Raw genomic sequence first — 26,202 nt, 5'->3', positions numbered from 1 at the left:
TGCTCTTCTCCAGACCCTCTCCAGTTGTTCCACATACTCTGAAAGTGCGTTGACCAAGGGTAGACCAATTAATAATTTAAAGGGCCTAACCTATGCTAGGTAGAGTGGAAAAAGTTGAGTAGGACAGTGAGGACGGTTGTATGTTACTGGATTGCATTCTAGGTCTGTTTCTAACACTATGCTGCTGGGCTTTTCTGGGCCCATTTCCCACCTGTAAAATGAGGGGTTGGATTAGATGACTTTGAGGTTACTTTTAATTCTAAAACTTAGACTCTGATTACTTCCCAGCTACTCCATGCCATATTTTTTGTTACTATATGTCAGTATCCGTGTTTGTTTTGGAAAGAAAAAAAGGAGAGAGAGGAGGGAGAGAGGTGAGGAAGGAAGAAGGGAAGGAAGGAAGGCAAGAAGGAAGGAAGACAGGAACGAAGGAAGGAAATAAGAAAACCAGCTTGTGACCCATCCTGACACCCTCCCCCTGGTCCTTTTTTATTTTTTAAACTGTATTTGTGTCAAGTCAATCATTGCCCATCTCCCTTGTATCCATGTACCATGTTAGTATACTAGTTCTGGGTTTTGGTCTTTGAACATACTACCTTGTGTTCGTCCCCTCTGAACATCATCCTGGTTATGATGGTTTAACTCCCTAATTTTGTCAGGGTCACTTTGAAGAATTCTAGTCCTGGTTTCTGAGGTGTCAGCAACCCCACCTAAATGTCACACTTGATGAGCAAACTCTTAGTCCAGTTCTTCAAGTCACTGAGAATAATATGAAATACCATAATGCTAACCTTGTGGGGCCCCACTGAATCCGTCCCCCAGGGTTGACAGGGAGCCACTGATCACAATCCTGGAGAGAAATTGCTCCCAGGGCCCCAATGACTTTTCCAATTCTAAAACACAGAACAGGAAACAAGTATCCCTGGGGAAGGAGAGTGCCTCTGCTCTGTCAGTCTCCCAAGGACAGGGAGTCCACATATCTGATGCTGCATGCTTGATTCAGATACAATAAAGAATTTCAGCATGTTAGAGGTCAAACCTCCTTCCAGCCTCCAGTCTGGGATGAGGGCAGGGTAGTGGCGATGGTGGTGGTGGCAGACACAGCAGCAGAAGTGGCAGCAGAGGAGGAAGGAAGTATTGTTTGTGTTGTTTCATAAGGAGGCCCAAGGTGCTGACAGAAGGCTTCAGCTGCAGAAACCCAGAGCATGGGGGTGGGGGAAGCAGGGACAGCAACTTGATTAAGATTGGTGACGCCTTTGTGCAGGAGGGCCAGCAGAGTGAAGCTCAGACTTGTATCAGCTTAAGAGAGGCAAAGGGAGAGTGCCTAATTTCTAGCCCACAGAGGCACCCTGCTTGAAGGTCTGTTGGGGCAAGGCCTGTGCAAGGGAGGCAGGTTGGGAGTACTAACTGGATTTTTTATTTTTATATCAAGACACTGTGTTTAAAATTTTTACAAAGGACAAACTCCATGGGTTTCCGTTAGTGTTTTAAGAACTTTTCTTAAAAAAAAAAAAAAAAAGCCAACAACAACAAAAAACACCGCCTTTTTGAAAGAGAAATGACAGACACAAAAGAGACTCTGTAAAGAAAATGGGGTGAATTTCTGATAGCATAACCCCAAGGGCAGAGGCAGAGCCCAGGGGCTCAGTAATGACAGGACCTCCACAGGACCTCCTTCACCAAATTTAGGGTCCCCTGGCCTAGCTAGGCCAATGCTGCTGGCTTTAGGGGGAGCAGGTTTCCCTGCAGTCTCCACAGCCCTCCAAAGGGACACAGAGATGGTTGGAGAGCTCCTTCCTATGGCCCTTCAACCCATCCATCGTTAGCCCCTTCCTCCTTCCACTCCGTGGTCTTGCTCAGATCTGTTTCTTTCTTGGGGGTTCTGCTCCTTGGTCTGATTGCGTCAACACTGGAGGCTCCAGAGCCAGAGAGACCTGAGTCTGGCGCCCTCCCTTCCAGAGCCGCTTCACACTCAAGGGTTGGAGAAGCATTTGATCCAAAATTTTTAAAAAATCAACAAAAACAAGACCCAGAAAAAGACCAAGTCTAGGGGAGGAAGAGCTACTCTGCTCTTTAAAGCTCCCAAGTCGGGAGTGGGTTGGTGGTGCAGTTCCAAGAGAGGCCGAAGGTGAGCACCAAGGGGGCGTCCAGCAGTTGCTTTCAGGCCCCCCAGGGGTGTCTGTGGTCAGGCTCAGGGAGCTGGCTTCAGCTGTTGTTCTGTGAGTCCTCAATTTACCAAGGACTTTTTTGCATTCCCATTTGAAGGGTTTGCTCAGGTTTATTTCAGTATTTGTGTTTTTGTACACGCAGGTGCATGTCCACATCTATCTGTCTGTGCAGGTGGGTCTGCCGTAGGGTGTGAGTGCGTGTTTATACATATATGTCTGTATGTGTATCTGTGTGTTTGTGTGTGCACGTGTTTGTGGATCTGGGAGGGAGTGAGCTGAGAGACAGGCTGTTCTCCAGGCTGGAGCTATACCCGGGTAGTGGAGTGTGAGTGGGGCAGCCCAGTACTGTTGAACCCTGCGGCAAAGGTGTTATAGGGGTGCAACGTCTGCAGCCCTACCAGGGAGTTGGGAATCATAGTGATGGTGTTGGGGGTCATGAGTGGGATGTCATCAGGGGAGCGCCGCAGGGTCAAGGTGTAGTCAGGCAGTGCAGTGAGGCGCAGTGTGTCATGGGGGGGACCTGCCTCACACTCGTGATGGGTGGGGCCCAGCTGTAATGCTGCCAGCTCCTCCTCAGGAGCAGCTCCCAATTCAGGGGCCCCAGCACCCCTCTGAGGGCTAGGCTGCCGCAGGGGCTCCTGACGCCGTTTGTCCTTACGGTAGTAGAGGGCAGCGAAGGCCAGAACATTAAGGAACAGGAGGGAGGCCCCCACAGCGATGGTGACACTTAATTCAGTGGAGTAGTCACGAGGGTTCTCCACGAGGAGTGGCCCTGCATCCTGGTCCCCATTCCAGGACCCTTGGGCATTCTCGTTGCTGTAGGCAGGTGATATGGCTGGCCGCTTGGTGCTCCATGTCTTGCCATTGGGCCTGCGGGTAATGTGGGAGCTGTGGGTGGTATCCGGGGGCGGCACTTTGGTGGTTGTGGACGTATAGTGGAACATGTCATGAAGGTTGTATAGATGGGGCACCAAGTGTTTCCAGAAGGCCACCTTAGTGGCCCGGTAATGGTCGCGGACCCTTGGTTTCAGCCCGATGTGAAGGTAGAGCTGGTCTCGGGGGTTGTATTTGGACCAGGCCACTTCCTCAAAGCGGTTGGCCTTGGTGTGAATGAACTTGGTGTCCTGGGGGACCGGCTTGTTGGGATCCCTGAAATACCACATGGAAATCTGGGTCACCACTCTACCTGAATGAGACAAGGGCCCAGCATTCTTCTTCTCACACCCGCCCCTAAACCTCTTCCCCAGTCTGAAACATCCCACCATTTCTGTCTTTTGCAGGGTCCCTCCCTCTGTCCATACCCCTTTTTCCCCCACAGCATGAACTCCTATTCCCCATGGCATCATGGAAACCATCTCACCCTTCCCCATGTTCATCCTCTAAGAGCATGCTGTAGATGCTTTTTCTTCTCACATGCTACTGAACACCCATCAATCTTTTCAGCTGCCCAGTTTTCTCAAAGGCCCTTGAAAGTCTCTTTCTGAATGTACTTTATTCCCACTTCATGTGGTCTCTGACCATCTAACCTTGAATCCCATAATTCTGCCAGTAACTTTCACTCCTGCTCAGTCCTAATGTTAACCAAGCTGTGAGCCTCAACATAATTTCTGAGGTAAGGAAAATGGCATGAAAGACTTGAGTGGGGGACAGTAAGAAGGGGGGTGATGGGGGTTACCAAGCAAGACTTTGGGATGATTTTAGGAAGGGAGATAAAGGAAGAGGTTTGGATAGAGGAGCTGAGGGCATGCTGGGGTCCCAAAGAAGAAGAACCCCTATATCTCCTTACCCAGTCTTGGCAAAGTTGGTCCAGTAGGTCATGACGACAGCACTGAGCATAACGTCATTCTTGGAGAAGTTGCAGGGAAAGAGGTCAGTAGGGCCTACCATAGGGACCCCAAAAACGTAGGGTACTTCATCCCCATGAGCTGCATCTGACCAAGCAGGCTTCATGAGGCTCTGGCAGTGATGGTAGAAGGCATAGAAGTAGGTAGGTGAGCCATAACGGGCATGCAGATCAGCTGTTACCACTGAGGGCTCCACCCACTGGTGGTCAGTGAAGAGTGCCACTAGTGTTTTACGGCGGGTCTCAGGGTTGTCACGGTCTGCCCAGTCTGTGTACATGAACTTGATGGTCTCCCGCAGGGTGTCCTTACCCTCAGGATAGCCATACAGATTGTCCACAAAGTTGGAGACTGAATAGTCAAAATCGGTGCCAGAGACACCATCCTCAGGGTCCACCACCCCTTCCACAAACTTGAGACCCTCACCCTGGTTGACACCTAGCATGATGTCATAGTTGAGGAACTCGCCTTGTTCCATGAGGATCTCAGGGTCATCAGGAATGACATCACCGTCAATCACAGGGCCAAAGGCCACATGGTAGCGGGCTGGCTGGATGTCCTGCTCTACCAGCTCCTTGGCACTTTTTTGCCGAAGACAGTCCACCATATCCACTGTGTCTAGCACGTTACAGCCCACCTTGTCTGCCAGCAGGCTGGTGTACTTCACTGGCTGGTAGTTCACGGCCCAGCTGGACAGAGCAGAACCACTTTGGATGATGGCCCTCTGGAAAAGCCCTACAGAAGACAGGCAGCACCAAGTCAGATCTGTTGTGTCCCCCATAGCCTAGGCCTCCCTTGCCTGTCCCTGAGGAACAAATAAAACACCTTTTCATTCCTTTGTTACTGAGGCTGCCCTATGATTTAAATGGCCTAGAAAGGAGGAACAACTCTTTTGGCTGGGGATGATGGGTCAGGACAAGAGGAAGGGCTACTGTGCCCCTTCCCTGACTGGTCCCCTGCCTGGTTCTTCCACTGCTTCCATGTCCTAGTGCTATGGTTGGTAGCTTGGGGGTTAAGGAAATGTCAGGATGAATTAACCTCTTGGATCCCAGGCATCAGCTTCCTTATGTCCCCTCTCTTTATCTCTTGTTGTCTTCCTCTCTTGCTTCCTGCCCAGCTGGGTCCAGCTCTGTGCCAGCTCACCACCAGGGAGCTGCTGCTTGTACCACAAAGGAGCCTTTTTCATGAGAGATGAGAAATGCAGTCAGGAGAGAGCCTCACATTCTGGGATTTTGGTGAAGGATCCCCAGGGCAAAGGCCTTGGGGTCTGAAGGTGTCCAGGAAGTGAATGTTCCCTCCCAATCTGTTGTCTCCACAAGGAGAGATTCCTTTCACTGAGGCTACTGATGCCTCAGATCAAGATTTTCCTCTAGCTGAGAGGGAGCCAATCTCCCAAACTCAAAAAGAAGAGATTCTTCCCCTCTTAGGAAAAAAGGGATATAATTCTTTCAGTGGCCCTAACATCCCAAGAGAGAGAATTTGGCCCTCTCACACATAATTCCATTCCTCTAAGTTTGCATGGGAGGAAAGAGAGGGTGAGAAATATAGATTACTACTTAAGAGACAGACTCATTTTTCTAAAGATTATTCTCCATGAGTCAATTACAGAAAGACAGAGAGAATAGATCTTTAAAGAAGCCAGGCCTCCAGAGGCACAGGCTCCTTCTGAGACAGCTTATAGCATCATTCCAGAAAGGGACTTCTCCCAGGGAAAGAGTCCCCAATCAGAGGAGGCACCGTTCCTCTTTTCAGACAGAGGCACCCTCTCCCAGCCAGTCATTTCACCCTCCTTTGCAAGTAAGGGGGATTCCTGCTCCCACTACTGTCACCTAGAAACACGTTCTCTCTCTTTGGAGATGCAGATCCCACCTTAGTTTTCTCTCGCCAGGGCAGTCCCTGGAGGGACAGAGAGAATTTCTAGGTCAGAGAATGTGATTTTTTTCTCTGAGAGACAGGCCTCTCAAAGAGAGACTGAAAGTCTTCCTGTGAGAATATCACTAACTCTTGGGGATCGATTTCAATGAAAAACCTGTCCTCACTCACAGATTCCCTTACTTCAGAGAAGGGCACCGATTTAAGGAAGAACTTTTCTTTGTGAGAAGCTCAGCTGTTCTTCTCAGTGATAGAATGTTCTCTATAGTCTAAAGGTGGAGAGAACATTTCCTTTCAAGCAAAAAAGGGCCAATTTGGCCCCCCTTGGAAGAGTTCATTGGCAGAGGGACCCACTGCAAGGAGAGAGTCTGAAAATGACAGTGTCCCTTAGGTGGGGTGCATAGCCCTGGGGGAGGTCTGGAGTCTGATAATTGATCGCAGTCCCTCAGAAGAAACCCACTTTACAGGTTAGTGATTCTCACTCCAGACTCACCTCCTCCCTCAAGCACATTTCCTCTCTTGTATACAGACTTGTTCTTCAGAGAGAAAGGCAGAGAATGAGTGTTCCTTATACCTAGAAACAAATTTCTATCCTAGGCCCATACTCTAAAGTAACGTGCCCTTACCAAACTGACAGATTTCCCCTGCCCAAAAAGAACTATTGTCCCTTCAGAGAGGGGCATTCTACTCCCACTCTCCCAAATAAGACTCCAACATCAAAAGGAGAATCTTGCTTTCTCAGGAGATAAATGGGGTCCTCTCCTTCCCTCCCTCGCATTGGGAGAATTCTTTCTTTCTCCAGAGAAATACTTCCCTTCCACTTCTCCCCCAAAGGGATACTGAGCTGGTAGAAGAGGCAGGTTGATTCCTCCAAGTACTCCTGGGGCATGGAGCTGGGCATGCTAGAGCTTGGAAGGCCTGAGGTTCAGAGTGGGCAGCCAGTACTTTTCTAGTTCATGTTTTGCTCCATGAGCTACTCACCCTCAGAGTGATGTGACAGTGTGAGGAGGCTGACACAGGATGCACCAATGCCAGAGCCGAAGACAGTAATACGGCGGGGATCTCCACCAAAGAAGGCAATATTCTCGCTCACCCAGCGGAGGGCCTGGATTTGGTCAAGGAGCCCATAGTTGCCTTTGGCAGCCTGATCTCCGGTGCTCAGGAAACCTAGATGTAACAAAGTGCATGGAAACAGTAAAGGCGGAGGGATCAAGGACTTGGGTTATGATGGGTTATGATGGGAGGTAGAAGTTGGGGGAAAGTAAGGACACGCAGTGTAGCTCTTTCTACCCAGCTAACACAAACCATCGTTCCTTTCTACAGGGTCCAGTATCATCAATACAGGAACAATTGGCTCCCTGCCCCAGACGCATTATCCCGTTTGGAAGGAGGAATCTCCAGATCATGTGACGTGTATGGCTCCTGTTAGGAGACTTAAACTGCAGGAACTGCAAACGGCCAGGACTCAGCATCCTCTGCTCTGATGTACTATCCAGGGACATTACCCTAGTACCTGGCAAGAAAGAATGGAAAGAGCAGGGACCTTGGAGTCAGATAGTTCTGGGTTTGAGTTCTGGCTCTATCCTTTATTAGCCATGTAGCTAACGTAGCTTAGGCAAGTTATTTAAAATCTCTGGGTCCCAGTCTCCTCTTTTGTAAAATGGGGATAAAAATAACTCATAGGGTTGTAACAAGGATAAAATGAACACGAGGACATGCTTAGCACATTATAGAAAGTGAAGATCTCAAGAGGCAGCAATCCCTAGGCTCTCCTTGCATTTCCTGTACAAATTAATCCATCTCCACTCCTTTCCAGGGCCTCAGATTAGCCTCTTCCCTTCATTTTTAGGGCAGGTCCTCATTCCCCCTTCTCCCAGACCTAATGAATCAGAAATTCTGGCAGTGGGGCCCAGCAATCTGTTTGTTACAAGCCCTCCAGGTGATTCTGATGCCTGCTAAAGTTGGAAAACCACTGGGTTAGCCCATCTCTTTGGTCTGATGGAGAATGGGGAAGTCAGTGCAGTGCGCTACCACAGAAACAAGTCTTCCCGCCCACTCACTGGGATTTGCTGCTGAGGAGATATGTCACCATGGAGACTAGCTTCCCACCCACCTGCTGGGATTTGCTGCTGTGGAGACTTGTTACCATGGAGACTACCTTCCCACCCACCTGCTGGCTATCCCACAGAGATGTCCTATATTCCCCCCTCCCTTCCATTTTAGACGAATCCTGCTGTCTTATTTCATCTCTCTTTCCTCCTCCTTAGGCTTCTTGAAAGGCTCGGTCTTCTCTTGCCCTAGGCTTTCTGAAGGGTTCTTTCCAGGTAGGTAATTGTAGTGCTTCTACACATTGGAAACCCATACCTGGATCAGTACTTTTGACTCCACAGTTAAAAGCTCATTCGTAGCACCTGGAATCAACTTTATGCGAGGCCATGTTTGAGGAGTCTCCCACAGCTCAAAGAAAGCTCTTTGGCAGTCCTGGCAATCCATGGGCAGAAACTGATTTTAAATAGACCTGAGCAGGCGCAAGACCTCATCACTGTCTTTCTCGAGTCCTTCTGTATCTAGCTTCTGTAAAAGAGCCCATTTCACCCTCTTCAAGTGCGTTATTAATTTACCTTTGGTACAATCAAGTACATAAAGTACTTAGTTATTCCTCCCAGGACCTAGTCACAAGCCCTCTTTAGCCCCACCCAGGTTCCAGATGAGGAAATGAGAAGGAATTAGAGAAGCCTTAAAAGAGGATGAACGGAGGGGCCCTTGTTCCTCTAGACAAGGAAACCAGCTTCCCCTTTGCCTAGCCCATTCACAAACTTAAGCTGCTCCTGTGAGTCTTAAAAACTATGCTGACCAAAATCTAACCTAGCTGTCCAAGCCTGGAGACCCTTGAGCAAAAAGCACTATGTGCTTCTCTTGGCCCCCCTGCCCTCCCTCCCTACTCTCTCCTTGCCCCACATTCTCTTTTCCTTTTCTCTCACTTAAGCAATAGCAGACTTGGCTTCGGCCTTTGCCAAGGCATTCTTCAGTGAAATGTGTCAAATACGTCTGTCCTAATTAGCAGGAAGAGCTTGCATGTGGATGTAGTAAGGTAGATTTCTCCAACTTGTACTGATTTACAGGGTGAGGAACATAGGCCTTAAAGAGCTCGGTGGAGGATTCGACTATCACTGTCTGCTGCTGGGAATCCCACCAACCTTGGGATAAAGGGCACTGAAGCATGTGGATGATACCATATCAACCATCCCTACTACAAGAGTCCTGCTTGAAGTACTATATTCAGCAGGCTCAGGTAGATGATACAGCAAACATGACCAACTACAAGCACACAAAACCTGACAGTCTGCGAGAGTAGTCACTCTCTGCTAGTCCCGCAGTAACTCAGTCATCCACAGAAACCATGTGAGAATGGGTGAAATACCAAACTCCATAAACTATCAGTATAAATCTGAGCCAGTCTCCTTGGGCCAAAGTTTATACTGCAGTACATGGTAAACTGCTTGTCAACAGAAGATAGGGGATCTGGCAGATGGCATCAAAACCAAATGTTTGTGTCACTTGAGGCCTGACATTTACCAGGTTTTCAGTTTGTCTGAAGGGCACCTGAGCAAGGATGTAGGATTAAATTCTGGGACTCAGAATAAAACACGGCAAGCCCCTACTCCTCAGCCCCAGAGATAGCCACATCCTATATCCTGCAGGAGTTGCTTTCTTTTGTTGGCCCTAAGCCCAGTGGGGGTATCTCAAATAATAGCTACCTCTCCGCCTTGGAGGGATCTGTGGATCAGTCTGTGACATTCTCAACATGTGTGAATCACCCTGGATGTCTACAGGAGCACCTTAGAGTGCTTGGGCTCAGTGCTCTAGAGAAGCTGATGGGAGGGAGGGTAAATTAATGCATGTAATTAGGGGCCAAAACCGGCCACCTGTTCTTGAATGCGTTGGTAAACAACAACAAAGCCTCCAGTTACACAGCAAAATCCCCAAGTGTCAGGGACAAACCCATGTTCTACATCTGGTGCCAAGAGACAAAAACATCTTGTATGTACCCAGAATCCAATCAGTGGCTTATTGATTGTATTTGTGCTCCAGAACAGGAACTGAAGGGTACACAGGAAGGGATGGGGAACTTCTGACCAAATCTCAGTTTATGACTCCTTCTGAGGTTTGGGTAATATTATTTTGATTATTAACCACAAAAGCCCAGAGAATAATATTCCTATCCCCCACATGTGCTGCTCTGGTTATCCAAATGAGAGGATGTTGTAAAGTGGTGGGTCTTAACCTGAGTTTTATGGATGAACTTCACGGGGGTCCATGAAATTGTCTCTATAAATTTTTATGTGTGTGTATATTTTTCTGGGGGAGTCCGTAGCTTTCATCAGAATCTCAAAGGGGTCCATGGCTCAAAAAAAGGTCAAGAACTTCTGATAGAGGATTAGAGCAGTTGAAGGGTTGTAAAATCTCAGTGAATCAGAATATCATAAGGAGTGCTCACCAGCAATAGCTTTCTATGCAGCCCACAGCTCCCCACTGACACTTCAAATCCTATGAGTCTCTCTCCTATCTCTTCTCTGCCTCCTTTCCCTGTGTTGCTCTTGCTCTTTTTTCTCCTCCCTCCTTTTCTTCTCTCCCTTACTTTCTCTCTCTCTTCCCTTCTCCTCCACTCTCTCTCCTCCTCCTTCCCTAGCTGCTCCTACTATAGGGAACTGAAACATATTATTAGTATTGTCTGTACTTTTCAATAAACTATTGAGCTTTGAATTTATAATTTTAAAAAGCATCTGAGTTGAACATTTTCTATCACTCTCCCTAAAAAAAGAAAGTAGCTAAATTACTTTTGGCCTGCAACTACTGCATATGTATGTCTGTATATCGGTATGTGATTAAGTTTGTGTATTAGTTACTCTTTAAGCAACTGTGCAGACAGCTTCATGGCACCTACTTTACCTCAGACTCTGATCTCCTTCCTCAACAGGACAGAACAGCTTATGACAGCCTTGCCATGATGTCTGAGGCAACTCAAAAAGACAGAAGAGCGGTGGCAGAACCATGAAATCCAAAGCCTACCAGGCTGTTGAGAGATTAGGCAGATGCCCGGTATGCTCCATACTTGGTATCCCAGGTGCCACTGAAGGGGACACAGGCTCCACTTTTTTCAGGGAATATAATTTTTCCAGTCTGAACCCAAAAAAGTTGTCTTCCCATTCCACATTATATGAAAAGTTTATACTGCAGTCAAGAGGAGATTGCCATTTTGCACATACAATCGCACCCAGAAGTGGAATGCAACACCAAGGCCTCTGGGATTGGAACTGGCAAAGCAATATATTGGACAGCAAATTAAAATAAGGTCCTATCAGCCAGTGGGCCATGGAGTAACCCATGCCTAACTGCTAGTTCAGCACCCAGGCCTACAGATCTACCTAACAAACAGCCTAGACTCCCGCTAGAACTCTGAGGACACAAACCCTCCAGGCAAGAAGTTGGCTTCTTTATGCCACTGCAGGGATCTGAGGCTGCATGTGTCCTCTGAGGCTTGGGTGAGCATCTAAAAGGGAGCAAGGCCCTGTATGCTTGGTCACCCTCTCTGAAGTACTTACTTACCTCAAGACCTCAATACCAAAGAAGGTACAGGGTAGAGGGGGGCAGCCTAAATCACCGACAGCATGTGAATGACTGAGTATGTATGGGTAAGGGCATATCAGCGTGTATGAGGTTGGGAGTACATGGGTAGGAATGTGTGTATCCCACATGGAGTGGGAATGTATGGGGCTATATGTGTGGCGAAGGTAGAAGGAATGTGTATTTGTATATATATGGGGTATGTAAGTGTAGGATGTACAGGAGTGAAGTTGGGGATGGGCAGAGGTATGTGTGTATGGATATGGATGACAGGTATTAATACATGGATGTGTATATAGTTGTGGAGTGGGGTGGGAAAATATGTATATGTGTATGTATGGAGAGTATATGTGGGGCATACATATGGGAAAAGTGTGTATGTGCTTGTGCGTAGGTGTGGGTGTGCGTATATGTGCAGGGATGTCTATGGTGTGTGTATATGCGGGGAGGGGACATATAAGTGTAGTTTAAGGGATGTGTGTATAGATGTGGAAGCAGGAGTGTGGGAGTATGGGATGTGTGTGTTTATGTGTGGGAGGAGTATTTGTATACGCATGGAGTTGGAAGATGTGGACATGCAGGTATGGGTATATATGTATAGAGAGAAAAATACTGGTTTGTGTACACGTGGGGAAGGTGAGGGAAATGTGTGTACGTGTGTAGTATGTGAGTGTGTGGAGTGAATGCAGAAGTGGGGATGTTTAGGTATATGTGTATATGTGTGCGGGTGGGTGGAAGGAATATCTATGTACATGTAAGGTGTGCATGTGTAGGTTATATATGTGTGAAGCTTGTGTGTGGATGTGGATGTGCAGGGTGTGAAGTCTGTGTAGGGAGTATATATACGGGTAGAGGAAAGTGTGAGTATGGGTATGTGTCATGTGTATGGGTATAGATGTGGATATAGAGATGTGGACCCCATTGCCATCGAGTCGGTTCTGACTCATAATGACCCTATAGGATGGAGTAGAACTGCCCCATAGGGTTTCCAAGGAGAAGCTGGTGGATTCAAACTGCCGACCTTTTGGTTAGCAGCCATAGCTCTTGACCACTGCGCCATGAGGGCTCCATAGAGATGTGGAGGGAGGAGTATATGGGAATGTATGTCTATATATGGAAGGTAAGAGAAATCTGTGTATATGTGGGGTATGGATGTGGAGTGTATAGGGGTATATGGGTATGTGGATGTGGATGTGTGTGTGTGTGCAGTGTATATGGAATGGTGGGAGAATGTGTGTATCTGTGTGGGGAGCTGTAGATGTGAATGTGGAGTATCTATGTGTATGGGTATGAGTGTACTTATTGGAGTGAGAGAAATAGTTGTATACATGGGGGTGTGGATGTGTGGATATGTGAGGGTATGTGAGTCTGGATATGTGGTTGGTTAGAAGGAATATTAAGGAGCCCTGGTTGCACAGTGGTTAAGCACTTGGCTGTTAACCAAAAGGTCAGCAGTTCGAACCCACCAGCCGCTCTGCGGGAGAAAGATACGGCAGTCTGCTTCCGTAAAGATTACAGCCTTGGAAACTTGACGGCAGTGGGTTAGAAGGAATATTTGTGTATGTGTGGGGTGTGTAGGGATTTGGGGGTGGGTGTGTCAGGATGAGGTCAGGACACTAGAAAACTAATGGACCCTACAAAACTCAGCCAAGCAAAACTCTGGGAGCAGAGACTTGGCTTGAGACCTAAGAGAGGGTGTGAAGTTTGAACTGCATTCCCAATGGTGTCTAAACATTCCAAGAAAGGGCCTTAGGATACAAGGAAGCTCCCAGCACTTGGGTAGGAGCCATTAGATAATAACACTTTGGCTACGTGTTGCCAAAGTAGCACCAGCTAGAGAACCAAGGCCACCTGTACTTAACTGCCTAGCATTCTTTCCTTCTCCTTCAAGAGCACCTGGCAAAGAACCATACCTAGCACCCCAACTCGATAGTTGAGGGTGATGACGATGACATTGCCATAACTGGCGAGGACACTGCCATCAATCATGTTGCCTGTCCCTTCCATGTAAGAGCCTCCATGGATGTAGACCATGACGGGCTTCGCACCACTGTCCCGGATGTCTGTAAGGAGAAGGGGTGAGACATAGGCTGGGTAGGATGCCCTCGCACCCCCACCATCCCTGGAGGGGGTGTGGGCAGCAAAGCTCTCCCAGGTGCCAGGACACCACTGCCATCCCTGAGGGCAGGACTCATGAAGCTGCTTAGCCTGGAGCTCAAGCACCAGCCAGGGACAGCTGGACTTCAGAGATATTTTTAAAGACTTTGGTTTCAAGTGCCTCCCAGCTGAAGGCAGCCAGGCATGCCTGATACAGCTAGGCTTAGGTGGGCCACACCTGGGCCCTGGGGATGGGGGGCAGAAGGAAGAAGAAGGGCTGGCCCCTCAGTTGGATCAAGTGAGTCCCTGCCCTGGGCACCCGGGAGTCCTGGGACCTGACGTGGCTTTAGAGAGCAGGGGCTGGGAGCCCTGAAACCCCCAAGACTAGATCAGTTACATAGAAATATGGCCATTGGCAGCAGCTGGACCCCCAGTGCAGACAGAGACAAGAGGGGTGGGAATAAGGGGTGGCACAGGGAGAGAACAAGGAAGGATGTGGGGAAATGGGAGTGAATGGCAGACATGGGGTGGGGGGAACCTTACTGATATGATTTCTCAGCCACATGCCCATTTATTCCATTCTCCCTGCGCATCAGTCAGACTTAACTGGAAACATTGAGGATGGGGACGAGGAAAGGGGCAGAAGTAGGAATGAGAAAATCTGTCCACAGTTAGCATTAAGATGAAGATGGAGCCTCCCCAGAGGCCATTCAACAAGGGACCATCAAGTGGCTACTTCCAAGCCCAAGCAGCACAGCGCTGGGGCTGGGAAGTCAAGAGAAGCCTCCAGGCCTGATCACCTCTCTCTGTAGCCTTTCGCTTTGTGAGCTGGACCAACATGCTCTGCCACATCAGCACAGCCCTGCCAGTCACCAGTGGGCCCACCTGAGCTGTCTGGCCCCTCCAGGGGCAGAGGGGCAGGGCAGAGCATGGAGGCAGAAGGGAATGCTCTCTGCTGAGGAGCACATAGAACCTGTTTTCCCAAGGAGGAAGGCTGGCCCAGTGATCACCAGGGATCTTATACCATCCACTGACTGGGCTGTGGAGCCCTGGCCTCAACCTGACATTTAGCCATAGTCTGTCTGGCCTGACCTGAATCTACCACAGCCCCTGACCATGAGACCATCTCTGTCTTTCTGGGAGAAGGCTGGGGAGGTTTCTAGGTGGTGCTATTCTCCAGCCCCTTTGGCCATCACTGTCTCAGTTTAACACCCTGCTGGGCCCCTGCTGGACAACTCTTCCAGGAGCCAGTTTCCCCATGAAACACAGGTGTCTCCTTGGTGAAACACAGGCATCTCCTCACCACCCAGCTTCCTTTGTGTTTCTCCCCGCCCTCCCCTGGCTCATCCTTCTCCCTTCTCTCCCTGCCACTCAGTAGGAGCAGATGCCCATGAACTATGAAAGATGGGTGAGGAAGCTGTCTCCAGCAGTGCCCACTTCTACTGGAGAACCGAGGACAGGGGTGGGGAACCAGGGTGAGGAGGTTGCCCTCCCCATGGCTCTACTTATGGTCCCTAGCTGTGTCTATCACCCCAGAACTCCCAGTGGCCAACCAGGCCAAAGATGGATGAGCAGACCAACGGCCTTGTACAGGAACAGAAACACACCAACGGACGGACAGACAGACAGACGGGGCTTCTCCCCATCAAGAGGGGGAGGGGCTCTGTGCCATGCACCAGCCGCCGCGCCCTGCAGCCCCCAAATACCTTCATCTTCATCCCCGTCATTATCCGCTAAGTCCTCGCCCTGTTTCTTAGCGCCGGATCCTGGGGACCAGACACGGGGAGACACAACAGCACAGAACAGAGAACAAAACAGAGAGAGAATTCAAAAACAGCATGACTGCAGTGTGGCCCAGCAAGCCAGCTCTGGGCCTGGGCCCAGGACAGGCAGGAGGGATGGCAAGAACTGAGGGAATGGGTGGGCTGAGGCCCAAACCTTCATCAGGATGATGGTGTTGCAGGCCCCTGCTGTGCTGGCCTCCCTGCACCTCCCTGCCCCACCTCCCTGTCCCCAACAGCCTATCTCAACCAACTACCTTGACACTCTCCAAACCTTCCCAGTTAGAAAGGAAGTAGCAGGAGGTAGGCCAGGCCACAGCGCCACAGACCCACTCAAGGAAAGGATTTATTCTGGGTGGAAGGGGCTGTGTGTGTGTGTGTGTGTGTACACAGGCAGGTTGAGCTAGAGAGCAGGGGCGGTACCGAGGATGAGAGGTGGAATTACCAGCATGTGTGTAGAGATATATACCAGGGACTTCAGCCCTGAGCTCACTACCTGGGCCCAGTGAGCAGGCTCCACCTGGGCCTCAGCTGACCCTGATTCCCACAGGAGAAGATGGGAGATACAGTTTTCCCTCTGGTCCTCCTCTTTGGGGCCCTCTTCTCTGGTTAATAGCAAATGAGGTTCCTGCCCACATGAATCAGGCCTAAGGGCAGCAAGCATTGCTCTGAAATATAGAGAGAGCCAGAGAGGGAGGGAGGGAAAGAAGAAAGGGGAAAAGGAGAATGGGACAACAAGAGAGAGAAAGAAAGAGATAGGAATAATGGTAATAGCTCCTACCATATACTGAATATTTACCATGTGCCACATGCTCTATTTAGACCATACTGTTTGATTCTTACAAGCCCAATGAGGTAGGTACTATCCTTATTCCTGTTTCACTGATAGGGAAACAACTGAGGTCCAGAGAAGGAAAGTGACTTGCTCAAGATCGCACAGCGAGGAAGTGCCAGAGGTGGGATTCAAACCCAGGTCTGTTTAACTCAAAAGTTCATGGTCTTTCCACTGCACCACGCCACCTGGTGGCACGGGGACAAAGGAAGGGAAGAAGGAGATGAGAAAAGAGGTGGAGCAGGAGGGGAAGGAAGAGGAAGAGAGGAAAAAGGAGACTAGAGGAGAGAAGACATTTAGGACCTAGGGGCAAGCTAGCACCAATTCTCCTTCCTGTTCTAAGGAGACTACAAGCACACTTGGAGCTGAGAATGGCTGTGGAGAAAGAGGAACCTACTGCCTGAATGTTGGTCAGTGTGTAGAAACAGGTAATTCTGCTGGTACCTCAGGGCTTACTCTCTGGGGTCTGATACCAGTTACCCTCAGCCTGGAGCAGCAAATAGCCCTTTCTCAGCTGGTCTGAACTCTGGGGTGACTGAATTTCCTTACAACTATTAATCACAAGCGATTCTTCTCATAGTACACGGGGGCTTTTCAACTAGGGCCAGAGCCCAGCCTTAGGGGTAGAAAAAGTCTCTGGCTTCCTGAACTTCCAGTGGTGCCTACTGTCTGCTCAACATCTGCCAGTACTATCCTCAGAAGCCCTGTGGAACACGGGGCCTCATCACCCCACACAGTGGACAGCCCCAAAACTGAAAAAAATCACCCCATCCCCAAACATGAATTCATTCCAAACTGATGCGGGTGGGGTGAGGGGGTGAGGCAGGCCTTCCCCAGGAAATTCTTCACTTCCCATCAGCTCTGACTTTTATGATGTGTCCATTTTGCCCCCTTCTGGGAGTGTCCCTGGGTTGCTGCATTATCCCAGCCTCCTCCACAAAGAGCGCCTTTGCTCCCTCAGCTCAGTACTTGCTAAGCAACACTTTGCTGCCACGCCTCTCACCCAGGCCAACTCAGCCACCATTCCCAGACACTGAGCTGCTACAGGATCCCAACCAGGCCAGCCCTGCTTGACCTATGCGCACCACAACCCTAACCTCTAAGCTCAAGACAGCCTCTGGGTATGGGTCTTCCCCTAGAAGCAGGATTTGCACCTCTGTTCCAAATGGCCAACAAGCACTGGATAGGGAACTAAACTCAGCAAGCTAGATGACCAAATGCCCTCCCCCACACAGTCCGGAATCCATTTTTCAATTTGGCCTGTGGGGCTTAGGGAAAGCAGCTGAGTTTTAAGGCTAAGCTAGGAGACCTGATGGCACAGTGGTTAAGTACTCGGCTGCTAACTGAAAGGTTGACGGTTTGAACTCACGCAGTGGCTCTGCCTGAGAAAGACCTGGCGATCTGCTCCTATAAAGATTACAGCCTAGAGAACCCTATAGGGCAGTTCTACTCTGTCACATGGGGTCACTATGAGTTGAAATTGACTTGATGGCACCTAACAACCACAGGAGCTTCTTCAGAGTAGCGATTAGGCCTTTAGTCATTTCTAAATCTTTACCTCCCATCCTTCCACATCCCAGTGGCACCCTAGCACGTGGCCTCGCCCATAGTCAACAATCACTACTGGTAAATGTTTGAATTTGAATGGGGATTTCTAGTTGACTAGGCTCTCTAGTCAAATTCTCAGGGCTGAACTGTACTGCTCTAGGCTCTTACTGGAACCCTGGGGAGATCATTCTTCTTAAGAAATGGTTAATGCTAATGTCACCCTCCCACCCACCCCAAGTAACTCAAAGGAGCACGTTTTAGAGACCCTCTTCCTGAATTCATTTATAGGCTAATGCATGCTAAGGCCAGAGTAGTTCCCTACCACCTGCAGATGTGGAAACAGAGGTTCTTAAAGGTAAAGACTTGCCTAAGGTCTCACTGTGAGTTAGAAGCAGAGCTGGGACTCAGTCAGGCTTAGTGGTTCCCAGACCCGTACTCTTTCTGCAGCACCACGATGCTTCTTCGTTTGTGCAAAAAACATTTACTGATTGCCTACTGTGTGCGAGGTCCTAGGCTGAGTGCAGGGCAGCAGGTCTCACTCAAATCACTGAGGGCACCTGCTCAACGTGCAGACTCCCGGGCTGCGCTCCCAGAGAGCCTTATTCAGTAGGTCTGGGGAACATTCCGTCCCAGGGGTCCCATCCTGTCCCTGCCGATCCCAATCTGAGCAACCCTGCCCTAGGATATGAAAGGAAAACAAACTTCATGCCTGCCAAAGTGCTGTAGGGAACAGGCTGTGATTTTCCACCTGTCCCTCAGGCTGTTACTGTTTCCAAATCTGCCCAACCTATCTATATTTCACCATTTTTTCAGAGTTGGGGAGGTGGGAATGATCAGATGGGAGTTGCCTCAGTATGCTACAGTGGAAAGAATACTGCCCTGAGGGTCAAGAGACTCAGGTTCTGGCCCCAGCTCTGCCACAGAACAGCAATGTGGCCTTGAGCAATAGCAAGTCACTCCCCTGTGCCCATTTCCTTGTCTGTAAAATTGGGATACTGATTCTTGCCTTATATGCTTGCAGAGATGTGGGGAGGATTTTATGAGATAAATATGAAAGCACTTTGCAGAAAACAAAGTATTCAAACATGAAGAAAGATTATCCAGGGGAATAAATCCCTCTCAGCACGAGGGTAAAATTAAAATTCAGGATCTGTCACCTCCTTTAGAGTCCATAGTTCCTAGAGATCCCCATGTTCTACCACTTGAGTAGTCTGGGTCTCTCAGCTACGCTCTGACCATTGAGATGGTGGAAGTGGTGGCAGAAGTTACTAAGTCTGGGTAAACATGTTTGGTCTAAGCTTTGGCGTAGGAGAGTTGAGTCTAGACGTTAAACCCCGGGAAAGAGTACGGGAACGGCTTAACCTACCCAGAATGGGCGGAGCCTCTGGCTCCATCTTGGCTGCCTGGAGTTTCTCCTGAGGTGTCACTGAGAGAGCCACTGGCTCTGTCTTTGGCAAATGCGTTAGGGTGAAATTTCGGGCTGGGAAGATTGGAAGAAATTGGGTTGCTGCTTCTGCCCTGAACCTGCCTTAGGCAACCAAATCCTCCCTGAAAAGCAGCCAGAGCCCTCGGATGAGGTGGAGCTTATGCCTGCTCACCACCCCCTCCCCCCAGCCTGGGCTACTTGAAGGAAGGCTGGGTCCTCAGGGGGCAAGGGCAGGTGGGCAAGCAGCCCTCCCTCTCTCTCTCTCTCTCCCTCCCCGCCGGCTCGCTACCTACCTCCTTTCCTACATATTTTCTTGTTGGGCTTTCGGGCGCATTCCTTGGAAATCCGCTTTACTGTAAAATGAATAAAAAACTAAAAAATAACAGGAGGCCTCTGCCCAGGGACATGCATCCCCCCGCCCCCAGGCCCCAAGAGCTGCTCTGCAGGTGGGCACATGGCAGAGAGCCTGTCCTACTATCTCCTTGTTTCTGTCACTTACCTTAGTGTAACCCCTGCAGGAGGAGGCATCAGCTAGTGAAAGAGGAGGCACCTAAGCACTGCCCACCAGGCTTGCCCCCCACCGCCTCCCACACACACCCAGCTCCCTTGGCCACACACACCTACCACCTTTCAAAACAGGTGGAATGCCAACAGGGGGGCCCGGTGGAGCCAGCATCCTCCTACGGGCAGCTGCCAGCAGTGACCCATACTCCCCCAGGGAGCCCCCCAATTCAGAACTCTGGACCTAGACTTGTCAAAGCTCTCAGGCCTGGCCAGGCCCTTCCTGGTAATAGTGTCACTCACACATGGGAGCTCAGACAATGCTGGGAGAGGGAAGAACAGGGAGGGGAAAGAGGGAGGCCAAGCAGAGTGATGGTTAGAAGCATTTTCACAGACAGACAGATGCATGCTGCAGGGCACACGACCACATGCAAGCCACAAACACAAAGGGCAGGCGGGAGGCAGGGAGGTCACAGTGCCTGGCTATAGCACTCACCATCCTCCGTGGGCACATAGACATTCAGGTAGAGGCAGTCTTCATTGGGCTCCTGAATGTAAGTAGCGACGATATCCAAGTTGGCAGTGAACCAGACAGGCAGCATGACTTCGGGCACAGCTGTGTGGATGTTCTGGGGGCACACTGGGGGAAAGTGTGTGGCGTTCCGGATGCCCGACCAGGACGGGGGTGGTTCAGGGGGCAGAAAACGTTTCTCGCCGATCGGGGGAGCTGCGTAGGGCACCCCTAGGTATTGGTCCACAGGCCCCAGGATCTCACTGGGCAATGGTACCCGGGCACCCCTTAGCTTCCCAAAGTGAGTATTAACTGTGGGTGCTGGGGCCTGGGTACTGGCCCTCAGGACCAAGCTGAGGAACCACAGGGTGAGGCACAGGCTCCGGCCAACTGCGGGCTTGGGGCTCAGGGACAGCAAGGGCGAGCCAAGCCGCAGCCACATGTTCCGGGCAGAGGGACTGGCAGGAAAGGCAGACTCCAGGGTCACAGCACCAGCCCAATAGGCAGCCCCTTCATGGCCACACTGACTTGAACCTCAAAACGGGGCTCTCGAGGGACACCTATAGGTGTCTAGCAGCGTAGAGAGCAGGTCGTCCAAGCACCACAGCTTCAGAAAGGGGACCCCCTCAGGGCCAGACAGGCCTGTGGAAAGAGGGAAGTATGAGTCATCCAAGAGGGTCTGGGAGGGCTACAGAGTAGATCTTTAGGGCCCTGCTGGGCTTGGGCCTTTCCTTTACAATTGGGAGAGGTTTCACATGCCAGGGTTCCAGGGACTCAGAGCTGATCCCCACTACCAGTCAGAACCATTCTATGTTCCTGGCCATGGCTGGAAAAATTCAAGGGTATTGACAGAGTGACCATGTTTTGCCACTGCAAGTCCACAGTCCCCAACTTCAGCTCTACAGCCAATGGAATTCGTTAGGGTCAGCTTGAGCCAGAGTTGCATGTGGTGGCAGGGAGTGGGGAGACATGGAAATAGAGGTCAGGTCGCTGGGCATGCTGTGTGAACATGAGCTGTCTAGCCTCTGGGGCCTGGTAGCTCCACACATGGACCTCCACATCGGGAGAGGGTAGGATTGTTAAACTCATTCTGGGACACTGAGGGATAAGAAGGGAAAGCAGCAGATAGGCATGGAGAGGCCCCTCACCCTCAGGCAGGGCAGGACAGCCATTCACCAGAGTCCCCAGACCCTTTCATGCCCTTCCTGTACATTCCCCTCAGTCCTCACTGCTCCCAAATCCTGAAGCCTTAGTCCTTTCTGTTGTCTATCTCTAATTTATAGAGTGCCATGACAGAGGCAGAAACCATTCTGCCCAGCACCCTAGGCATTGCTGATGCTCAGTCAGTGTAAAATAAACAACGGAGTCTGGAGGACGCATACTCAGAGACTCATGGAAATAAACTCACAAAGACTCAAAGAGTGAGTAAGAGACCAAGCCAGGATCACAGATGCTGTGATATTCACTCACAGAGACATACATTCCAAACCCACAGAGATCCCCTCATATAATCCCACTTTGGGAGACAGAGAGCCTCATAGAGCCGGTGATGCACAGAGATACATTCAGAGACACATAGACTTGCTGAAATTTAATCACACACACTTGCATAGGTAAATATCCAGAGACACATGCAGTATAATGGTGACACATAGGTGAAGACAGAAACAGAAATAGCAACACACCGAGACACACGGCTTTTCTGACACAAAGAGTTGCACAGTCAACACATATACACAGGCACACACAGAGGCTCCCACATGGACACAGGCGCGTGCGCGCGCACACACTCACAGATACACACGCACGCACGCACGCGCGCGTGCCCACGCACACACGTACATTTAGTTTTCCCCCATTTCTCCCGCCTTCCAAGATTGCCGGCTTGCTCCTTTAAGAATTGGTTGAAGGGGTGGGGGAGGGAGATTGGGAATGCCCGACAATCAGCCACCACACGAGAGGGGAATAAGAATGTGCGTGTGTGTGTGTGTGTGTGTGTGTGTGTGTGTGTGTGTGTGTGTGTATATGAAAGAGAGAGAAAGAAGGAGGGGAAAGAGGGAGGGACGGGAGGCGGGAAGGAGGCGGGCAAAGTGACTAAAGGGGAGGGGGCTCAGAGGAAATGGGGAGCAAAGTATGGGGGGAAGATCCCAGACACTGCCCAGAATGCACCCGGATGGGGGGAAAGAGGGGAAGGAAGGGGTAGGAGTAGGGAGGTGGGGCAAGAAGGAGTGGGTGTGTGTGTATATGGGGGGGGGATAGTCCGCAGCTGAGTTCACACAATCCCCCCATTCACCGTCTCCATGGCAACTCAGGGGCACAGACCGCTCATTCACACGGCTTCCCCGCCAGCAACCACCCCCCCATTAACCCCCTCAGCACCGCCCCATCCTCATGCATTCAATTAACCCTTTCGGGATGCCTCCCTCTCCAGTAGCCCTTCGGTGCCAAAATGCCAAATGCCGTTCCTCTTTGAGTCAATTCTCTGCAGCCCCTCTCCCGTGAACACCTAGACAAACCGACCGACCCCCAAATGCCCTCTGTACCCTAGAACCTACTGTCTGATCTCCATTCTGGTCCAACTTGCAATTGGGGGAAGACAAGGGGAGATGGCAGTACCAGGGATAAGAATGGCATCTGGGGGTACTTTTGGGGCTGGAGCGGTACTGGGCAAGGTATTGAGAAATATTGGGGGCTACGCGGGTTCAGAACGTACTGGGGAACGGAGCTGCACTAGAATGGGGGAGAATAGGAGAAAGGCCTTTGGGGGGGGCTGCAGAAAGTGGGGGAGGGATCCCGGCTTTGAGACGCTATGATGGAAGAGGGATGGGGCTACACTGTGGGGGAAGGGGGACTGGCAACGTGCAATACAGTAGGGTTCAGGAATAGGGCTGGGGGCCCTCAGTAGGGGTATTTTGATGAACATGCGGGCCTGGTTGTGGAAATAGAGGGGCCAAGGGCGGGAGGATGATAGGGATACGGAATTTAGGGAGGAGGTGGAGGAGAGGAAGAGAAGCGGGGGAGGATTGGGGGGTCAGGAGTGCTGATGGAGAATATGGGGTTGAGAGGGATAGGGGGCACTGGCTGGGGAGTGGAGGACCCGGGATTGGGGGGAGGTAGGATGCGGGCAAGGAATGGGCAGCTACAGGATGAGAGACCGGGGCAGACGGCCTCACCTGTTCCCCAGGCTGCTGCTGTTGCGAGCGACCAAACCCTGCCGCGGACCACCCATACCGCCTCCAGGCCAAGGGCTCTGCACCCGAATCCCCCAGATCTGCTCTCCGGCAGCCTGGCTGCTGTGCCCGTGCACCAAGGGGGCGCGCTGCGCGTGCCCGGACATGGGGGGGGTGCGGTCCCTGCCATTAACTCCTTTTGTGCCAGAGATGGCTCAAGTCCTGGGGCATGGCCCAATTCCCCCCATGTTCAAGCGCACTCTACTTGCATGCGTTCTCTCTCACACACACTCCTCAAATAGCAAGCTAGCAGACAGGTGATCTCCCAAGGTAGCTAGTGACAACTTTACCTGCAAAGTGTTAAGACCTTGGAACAAAGGGAGAAACCGAGGCACTGCCTGCAGGAGTCCCCAGTCATACTCAACAAAGACATGTCTCCACACTCAACATCCTTCATCTCTCCTCTGTTGACAGCACTACCCTGAGGACACTTTGCCCTCATCCTGCCATCCTCCCAAAGGTCAATGCTGTTCCTTTCTGCTGCTTCTGCTGGGGCATGTCAGACTTTAACTGTCAGCATGCCAGTCGTCTGACCATTTTAGTCTCTCCCTTCCAGACCCTCAGTAAGCTTTGTGTCTTGTATTTCTGTATGCAGTTCACCTGTCCAGTTTGTCTAGCACCTGCCCCCTCCCCAAGCCCCTCTGAATGTCCCTTATTCCAGCTAAGCCTCTACTCCTATAGCTCCTCAGAATGTATGTATCAGGATAGAACAGGTCAGAAAAAAGCTTCAGTCGTATTTGCCTTTACCCTATTAAGGAGTTCCATTCCTTGCACACACAACTGTTAAACTTGGTTAAGTCCCATGTGAGTGAGGGCTTTGAGGACTTCAGAGGGATTTTATTTTGCATTCTTTACAACTTTGGTACTGATTGATGCTCTTGGTTTTACCAGCACACTTGACACTTGCCAACAATATGGTGCAACCACAGCCAGGGCATTATCCTTAAGTTAAATCATCCTGTACCACCCACCTACCCACAGAGCTGACCAGAAGACTCCATTATAGTAAACCAGTTGGCCCTCCTGGATAGCCCTGGATCTAGGGCCCAAAACCTGAAGGCAAGGGGGCTGAGAATGGCCTGGCCACAGCTCCAAATATGACTCTGCAGCAACAGTTTTGAACCTTCCCTACTGTAAAATGTGGGTGACTGACCAATAGTTATTCTGGGTAACTGCCAAGATGGGTCATGTGAAAACAAGCAGTTCCAGCAATGGGGCAGGGAGAGAAGAGTGCTTCCTTTTATTGGTCTTTCTTCCTCCTAGAACCATACCATCCTTCTACCACCTATTCTACAGTGACACTTGCCAGTGGAGAGCAATTTTTCATCCCAGAAATGTGACTCCCAGGGAAGTTCTCTGTCCTATGAAAAGGACGCAGCTTGGTATATGATGGAGACCACACAAAGTGGCAAAAAGGGTAGGTAGTGTCTGTCATCTCCCCCCCTTAGCTTGTTCAAGGCCCAGCATTTGAGGTATGTAAAGGGAGAATCAAGTTCCATTGATTTCCTTCTGGCCTAACAGCCCCTCCCCAATCCCAATGGTATATCCCCCATGGACAAAAGCTGTAAAGAAGGCAACATTTAGCTGAGACGGGAAGGTGCCCTTCTTAAGAGACAAACGGCCCATACCTTAATATGCTGGCAGTTTGGAGAAGAGAGAGAGAGTACCAGTACAATCAGAATTAAAAAACTAAGGGGGTGGAAGGTAAACAGAGGAGATGATCTGAACAGAATGAAGGCTCTGACTTGTTGGTCCAGCCCCCAACACTGTCCCAACACCCCACCCTTCCCAGACATGCAGAACTCACACACTCCCTTTGCAAAGAAGCTCTGTGTATTGGGCGCAACAGCTCTGGGGTTTCTATATAAATAATATACAAAAACCCAACAGCTCAATGCCTCACATTAACAAAAATACTAAAACTTATTAAAAATGGAGCCTGAGGGAGGGGTCCCAACCACTACTGGTGCTAGCCCGGGAAGGGGACTGGGAATTAAGAGGAAAGGGTAGGGCCACATCCAGTGCACAAGCAGCTCCTCCAGGTGGCTCAGAAGCGTCCAAATATGTTGGTATTGGGCTGTGGCTGCGTATCTGTGAAAAACCAGAGATTATCAGGGATGGGAGACCAAGCAGGGGTATGGGTAAGCATGAGGAGAACTAGTCAGGTACCAAGGGAAGGGAATGTAATCCTTCCCCCCACAATTTGGGCCTGAAGCAACTGCCTCAGCATTTCTGCCCACCCCATCTCCCATTTATCCCATGGGGCTCTCCCTGGGAAAGAAGGCAGGCTTACTGGAAAGCTGTTGTTGGAGTTGCCGAACCAACGCTGCTGTCTGTTGCTGCTGCTGGGTCTGCTGAAGGCCCTGGCGCTGGAACTGAGGTAGAAACAGGAAGTGGAGGACTGAACTCTACCCTTCCACCTACTTCTCCATCTTCATCTCTCAACCCCTTTTCAGAGTTCCATGCCTTGTCTCCCACCTCTATCCGATTCCACCCTGTCCCCAACCCAGTTCATTGGCTGCATGCCCAACCTGGGCAGCTGTCCCTGAGCCTGGGGCTGTAGTCCAGCAGCTACCTGGGGCTGGGACTGGGGCTGGGGCTGGGGAGGAGCTGTCTGTTGCTGCTGCTGGTGTTGTTGTTGTTGCTGCTGTTGCTGCTGCTGCTGCTGCTGCTGCTGTTGTTGCTGCTGCTGCTGCTGCTGCTGCTGCTGCTGCTGCTGCTGCTGCTGCTGCTGTTGCTGCTGCTATGAGAACATACGAGATACTTCTGA

General features: G+C 50.5%; 2 protein-coding genes across 6 annotated transcripts in view; both read right to left on the bottom strand.

The window, feature by feature from the left end:
• Nucleotides 1-1,394: 1,394 nt before the first annotated feature.
• On the bottom strand, nucleotides 1,395-23,515 carry NLGN3 (neuroligin 3). Of its 5 annotated transcripts, XM_004380126.1 has the most exons (8): nucleotides 23,376-23,515; nucleotides 20,188-20,844; nucleotides 19,484-19,543; nucleotides 15,310-15,369; nucleotides 13,420-13,569; nucleotides 6,863-7,048; nucleotides 3,955-4,744; nucleotides 1,395-3,317 (listed from the first exon to the last, which is right to left on the bottom strand). In XM_004380126.1, exons 2-8 carry the CDS (start codon nucleotides 20,642-20,644, stop codon nucleotides 2,474-2,476), a joined length of 2,547 nt encoding a protein of 848 aa, XP_004380183.1. In that variant the 5' UTR covers nucleotides 20,645-20,844; nucleotides 23,376-23,515; the 3' UTR covers nucleotides 1,395-2,473. The 5 variants fall into 5 exon arrangements, with proteins under 5 accessions (XP_004380183.1, XP_004380184.1, XP_004380186.1 ...); XM_004380127.1 differs by lacking the exon at nucleotides 19,484-19,543; XM_004380129.2 differs by lacking the exon at nucleotides 19,484-19,543 and having other exon boundaries at nucleotides 20,188-20,331; nucleotides 23,376-23,509.
• Nucleotides 23,516-25,256: 1,741 nt separating this feature from the next.
• The window catches only part of MED12 (mediator complex subunit 12), a 21,945-nt gene continuing 20,999 nt past the window's right edge, over nucleotides 25,257-26,202 (bottom strand). The window contains exons 43-45 of the mRNA XM_023734674.1: nucleotides 26,008-26,151; nucleotides 25,726-25,807; nucleotides 25,257-25,523 (exon numbers count right to left, since the gene is read on the bottom strand). Coding sequence (XP_023590442.1) covers nucleotides 25,480-25,523; nucleotides 25,726-25,807; nucleotides 26,008-26,151 — 270 coding nt within the window. The 3' untranslated portion in view covers nucleotides 25,257-25,479. The remainder of the gene's footprint in view (nucleotides 25,524-25,725; nucleotides 25,808-26,007; nucleotides 26,152-26,202) is intronic.

This window comes from Trichechus manatus, unplaced genomic scaffold, assembly GCF_000243295.1.
Source record: "Trichechus manatus latirostris isolate Lorelei unplaced genomic scaffold, TriManLat1.0 scaffold00070, whole genome shotgun sequence".
Taxonomy (NCBI): Eukaryota; Metazoa; Chordata; class Mammalia; order Sirenia; family Trichechidae; genus Trichechus; species Trichechus manatus.
Note: the sequence above shows the minus strand (reverse complement) of the source record. Positions and strands in the feature narration are given on the sequence as shown.